The following is a 6,000-nucleotide window of genomic DNA, read 5'->3' as shown; positions in this document are numbered from 1 at the left end:
TTAGCAGGTCCAATTTCTATTTTTACTGGCCAAAAACTACGAGGAGAATGTCAAGAGGGAGGGTAAATCTATATTAAAAAAAAAGGGGTGAGTCTGACCCTGGCCCAACCAAGCCCTGTTAAAATCTGGGTTGACCCACTGAGTTGTAAAACCATGGTTGCATGCACTACTTATGGCTTGGCATTGCACCTTTCTACCAATTTTTGTGGAAAAAGTTGGATGCTTAGGCAAACACAGTTTGAAATAATTTTGGATGCATTTAATGGGTGACTTGGTTTTATTTGTACATATTTTACCATTAGTCACTGTCTCATTTTGAGTGTCTGTCAATTAACTTATCTATTTGATATCTTGTATCAGAGGTCTTTAAGTTAGTATTATGTAAAAGCGTAAGCAATTATTTTTTCAATATATACTCTTTTATAGGTATTCGACTTGTTTATTTGTGTTTTGAATTACCAATCTAGAAGGCCCTATTCCATACTGATTAGCTTTTTATTTAGAAGAACTTTCTGTGTTAATATTGCATTTAAATTTTGTCTATATTTTTCTCTTGCAGGTTTGCAACTCTCATGATAGGGTATTCCATGCGGTTTCTCTTCCCTGCAAAGTGGGACTTTAAAGTGATGCCAGAGGACAGGGAGGAACCACCAGAGATCCTGATGAAGTTCACTATGTGATCTCAATGGAGGAAGACGAAATGCTATACCAAGAGTTTGTGCAAAGGATGAACTTCAACAAGAAAAAGTTAAATTAAAACCTTCTCATTCATTTACCTTCAACATAATTTTGGAGTATCTATTGAACACATAAAGCCAAGGGTATGGCCACCTAAAAGATCGGTGCTGAAACCTGAAATTTCGTGTCTATGCGAACCTGCAACTGAATTTCTTTTTAAGTTTTCTCATAACATTAAGTATTTTTTGTTTTAGATGGGTGTTTGGTATGCGATTGACTGTAGAACTTTCCTGCCAATCAATGCATGTAGTGTAGAACGAAAAGAACTAATTCAGCAAAATGTATTTTTTAATTATTTTTTTAAACGTTAGCAAGTTTAATTTGCCACTGTGAGTAACCTGGAAATTACTTTCATTTGTCTGATTGCAGATGGATGTGGAAGTGAAGTGCCACAAGTGCAGATCGAGATGTAGGGGTGATGGGTGGAAGATTACAGTGGAGAAGCTGGACAAACAAGCAAAACATGGAGGTGGTGGAGCCTGGGAGGTCGTGATCTTGCCAGAAGGGTCTAGCCGGCCACCACTAAATGAGATGTAGAAATGTTTGTCCGGCAGGAAATGCCACGACGTAGGTGCAGGATTCTTCATGATTGGGTATAATCAGTGAGATAATAAGAGGATTTTTCAGTAGGAAGATGAATTTCTGTAAGAACGCAGCTGTAGAACTCGAATCTTACCGACGCCCAGATTTTTGCATTACTGGATTCTGTCGCATCAACAGTTTTCAGTCAAGACCTACTTATCTAGCAAAATGATTCTGCTTCCAAATCTGGTTTTCGACAGTGGCCAAATATTTTATTTATCGTAGGAGGTTCTACTGCTCTGCATTAGATGGTTGGACTGATTCAGTAGGTTTTAAATATTTTGGCTGCTAACCAGTGTCATTTAAATAACAACAATATCAACAAGCTCTGTTGTGGCTGGTCTGCTACCTACCAGAAATGATAAAGAAACGCAAATGAGCGAGGCACTACCACCGCCACCACCACCACCGCCATCATCACCACCGATGACCTCCATTTAAGATAAAAGTGTATCATTGACTCATTGAATAGAAGACTTTGAAAGTGGTTTACAAGGCGCTGGCCTCAATTTTGTCATCAACTATTTGACTTCATCGCTTTGGTTAATAAACCGGGAAGATTTGGGACGTCTCCGTGGTCAAAGTCTGTGATTAATGAAGTTAAAACTAAAACCCATGGGATGTAATTGCGTCATTACTGAAATCCTCTACCATATTCATCTTCTGTAATCAACTAAAATCATGCTCTCCGTCCATTAAGACCACAAGACATAACAAATACTTAATTACTGATCTTTCTTTTCAAGATTCTGGTCAAAGGAAATTGGTCTCCTTTAACGGCCTGTTCGGAAGCTACCGTTCTCCACATGAAGCATCAAGAAAATGGGTAAAAGCTGATTAGAAATGAATCAGATGATTACGATCAGCATTAAGATTTCCAGATGGTGAACTGCATCGAACTAAAGCACTACAAATTTCCAAACTGATGGTGACAAATTCATGTACTCACTACCGTTTCCCATTTCTTGCCTGCATTAAGGATTCAGAAATTCTGGTTCTGTTTCTGGGAATAGAATTTCTTGCTCGAATCTACTACTAGTCTCTTTGTTTTAAATTCCATTTTCTCTCAATTATTATCGTATGTCAACTTTATCACCCAGAATAGGAAAAACTGGAAGCGTTCGAGAGCTAACCAGGAGCTTGAAAAACTAGCCGTGCGTCACTTTCTCTTGAAATGATGAAATGATTCCATCTGTTTACCTGATGAAACAACTCGATAATCAGTGTCTTGTAGGTCACGTCTCTGCACTAATACTCTGCTATAAGTGGTCTTCAACAATCAACCACTTTTCCATTTGACAACAATGGAACCAAAATAAATATTTTAAAGAGTCTGTACTCTGCATTCTCACTGGCATCGCCGATCAAATCAAATCATCAATGAGAGAAAATAACAGCCAACCACTAAACTTGATGGGATGACTTTTCGTTGCTAGTTCTTTTTACGTAATTCCAACAAGTTCTGGGTACTTCAGAACGGCCATGTCGTATGAAGGAGCGAGAACGGCATCCCGTGGAGCCCTGAATTATTGATGGCGGTGCCCACCAGGTCGGATGCCATTGTCACAGCTCGCAGAGAGGGAGGAGTGATACGCAATGATGCATATTTTGAGAATCATTCATTTCCGAAGGTGATTGTTAAGTTTGGGTTAATTCTACAGTAAAAGTTAGATCATCTGAGATTATGTTAAGGTTATATTTAATTCTATCCCAAGATGATTGTTCTTCTGAACGTAGATTATCCTGGTAGTGGGTGTATGGTTATTCTTAGATTGTTCTTTCGTGTAAGATCTGGAGTCTATTCTTAATAGAAGGAATGATGAAGGGAGTTAGAACTGAAAGAAATGAACCCCTCTTCCTCTTCAAATTGTCCTTATTACACCTTTTTCAGTGAACGTATCGACATAAGAGTCACATTTTTCAATGGATTCCACCAATCAATCTGCCAAAAACTGGTGGCCAGGAGTGCCTTATCACAAAGGAATATTTCAATTTAACTCTATTTCTCAAACAATTTACTTTTGTTGTTTTCAGATGAAAACCTTTGCATATTTTCGGGAAAATAAGTTCTTTCTGTTTCTTTATTTCTGAACCGAAGTAGTTAGATCTACTTGGCAAGATGGTAAGTACTCTTCTTTATGAGATCTTTCTCTAAGAAGTACTGTCTTGCTTTTGAAAAAGTGGTCGCGGTTATTAATCCATTTGTCCTGTGCGGCACATCCCCTTCAAACATTCCCACCATCGTTTCAGAAAAAAATAATGAAGAACAGTTAATGGGTAGTTTTTACTCTTCAAGAGATCTCCTTGCCTTGCACTGAGAAGAAGTTAAAGTTTTCACACCCCTGGTGAATTACTGTTCCCATTATTCTGATTTCCCAAGCAAGATAGTGGCTTGATCATCGCTATATAAGAACATTTCGTAGAGGAAAACCCACCGATCCATTCTGTTACTCCCATCTCTCCTGGCAAGATGGTGTTGTTTTTCCTCGTTCTGTACTCGTTTCTTCTGGGAACTGCATCTCCTCTTGTAGATAATACTACCCAGAGATCTTGCTCTGCTCTGCAAGGTATTGCCAAGTCTTTCTGTGATATTCTCCCATTTTAGAAGGTAGTTTCAATTATTGAGTAGATAAAACTCTTTTTTGCCCCTTGAGGGCTTTTCTGCTGTGACTTTTATGTCTTCTGCTCGTACACGATAAAAGGTCTACTAGAGTACTTAATTCTTCTTCTGTCTTCTTTGCTAATTGAATAATTCTCTGCAATTTGATATCACTCTTCCGTTCATATCATGGAAATTTGCTTTATGAAAGAAGAAACTTCTCGTAAGGTGGGAGCTTTTCTCTTTTCCCTCTCCGCTGAAAAAAAGAAAAAGAAATTAAGAACCAGTTCTTGCAAACAACTTTCTTCAATTTTAGGGTCTGTATTGACGTGTAATTCTGCATATAAAGGTGTGATTAATTCGTACATACACGTACTATTCATGAATTATCTCATGATTCTGGTAAGTTTTTTTCTATTTTTGCAGATGATTTGCAAATCGTCAATAGTTCCGGCATTCATCTCACCCTGCATCATGTTCATGGTCCATGCTCGCCGGTCACTTTGCCGCCGCCAGCGATCTCCGATATCTTCAAACGCGACGAAGCTCGAATCAAAACCTTGGGTTACCGGTTTAACGAAGCCCGTATAACCAAATCCACCTCTTTTAACTCTAGTAATCTCAGACCGGAGTCCGTCGATGTCCCCCTGACTCCCGGCCAGTCGGTGGGAATCGGCAATTACGTAGTCAAGCTAGGGTTGGGCACTCCTCCGAAGTACTTCATCATGGTGGCGGACACCGGCAGCTCCTTCAACTGGGTCCAGTGCGAACCCTGCAGGATCTTCTGCCACCCCCAAATCGGACCCAGATTCAACCCTTCACAGTCCCACACCTACAAAGCTGTACAGTGCGGAAGTCTGGAGTGTTCGAGCCTGCAAGCAGCCACACTCAATCCTCCTGCTTGCAGTAACCTGAATACATGCATATACGAGGCAAGCTACGGTGACACTTCGTACTCCGTTGGGTATCTCAGTCGAGATACGTTGACATTATCCTCTACACTGGCTCTACCGGGGTTTGTATACGGGTGCGGGCAGGACAATCAAGGCTTGTTCGGCCAGTCGGCCGGCCTGATCGGTCTTGCTCGTAACAGGCTCTCTCTGCTGGGTCAACTGAGCTTGAAATACGGTAGCGTATTTTCATACTGTCTACCTACAATGGCGTCATCTGGATCTTTGTCCATCGGAAAGATGGGCTTCAATCCATCTCTCTACAGATTCACGCCGATGTACACGCACCCGCAAGACAAGACTTTGTATTTTCTACATTTCTCCAGTATTACCGTAGCTGGTAAAGCACTCCCGCTGTCGACCGCCGTGTACACCCGTACGCCGACGATCATCGACTCCGGCACAGTCATTACCCGTCTGCCGTTGGCCGTCTACTCCGAGTTACAGCAGGCGTTCGTGAAGGCGATGAGGAGGTACAAGCAAGCGAAGCCGTTTTCCATCCTGGACACCTGTTTCGTGGGAACTTTCAAGAGGATGGTGGTCCCGGAGGTGCGGCTAGTGTTCGAGGGCGGAGCGGAGCTGAAGCTGGCCCCTCAAAACACAATGATCGACGTGGACGGGGGGGTCACTTGCTTGGCGTTAGCCGGCAACAGGGCCACCACCGGTGTGTCTATAATCGGAAACTGGCAGCAACAGACATACAGAGTTGCCTACGACGTGGAAAACTCGAGAATCGGATTCTCAGCCGGCGGGTGTCGGTGAAACAGTGAAAGACACCAGCAGCAAGCTAGTTCATGGTCCATAATCTCCAATCCATCGTCGGTTTCATTCCTTTCCTATACACCTCACTACGTGGAAGAAGAAGACACTAATGGAATCAGAATTGGAGACAAAACGAACTGCGGTCCACATTGAATTGTTAATGTATATACTGATATAAGAATGCAAAAAATAAAAAAAATAAAAAAATTTGCAGACAGAGGGGGACTGCGATAGCTCCGATCCAGCGCTACAGACATCACGATTAATAATAGCTAATCGAGCCAATAATACGAGCATCTTCTGTGGCTGGGGGAAAAGAATCGGATTCTTCTTGAAACGGGACTATTTTACGTTTAATGATAGGTTTGT

General features: G+C 41.5%; 1 protein-coding gene across 1 annotated transcript; it reads left to right on the top strand.

The window, feature by feature from the left end:
- Positions 1 to 3,744: 3,744 nt before the first annotated feature.
- On the top strand, positions 3,745 to 5,848 carry LOC137936373 (aspartyl protease family protein At5g10770-like). The gene is made up of 2 exons (XM_068780984.1): positions 3,745 to 3,887; positions 4,346 to 5,848. Exons 1-2 carry the CDS (start codon positions 3,791 to 3,793, stop codon positions 5,629 to 5,631), a joined length of 1,383 nt encoding a protein of 460 aa, XP_068637085.1. The 5' UTR covers positions 3,745 to 3,790; the 3' UTR covers positions 5,632 to 5,848.
- The last annotated feature ends 152 nt before the right edge of the window (positions 5,849 to 6,000 follow it).

The sequence above is a fragment of the Aristolochia californica genome, unplaced genomic scaffold (genome assembly GCF_029961685.1).
Source record: "Aristolochia californica isolate CCGP_79_NKW_82.1479 unplaced genomic scaffold, dmAriCali1.0.hap1 SCAF_7, whole genome shotgun sequence".
Lineage (NCBI taxonomy): Eukaryota > Viridiplantae > Streptophyta > Magnoliopsida > Piperales > Aristolochiaceae > Aristolochia > Aristolochia californica.
Note: the sequence above shows the minus strand (reverse complement) of the source record. Positions and strands in the feature narration are given on the sequence as shown.

Bases quoted from the DNA above. Each gene is read 5' to 3' on its own strand.
- LOC137936373 (XM_068780984.1), top strand. From the start codon at position 3,791: ATGGTGTTGTTTTTCCTCGTTCTGTACTCGTTTCTTCTGGGAACTGCA. The intron at 3,888-4,345 runs GTATTGCCAAGT...CTATTTTTGCAG, and splicing joins ATCTTGCTCTGCTCTGCAAG to ATGATTTGCAAATCGTCAAT.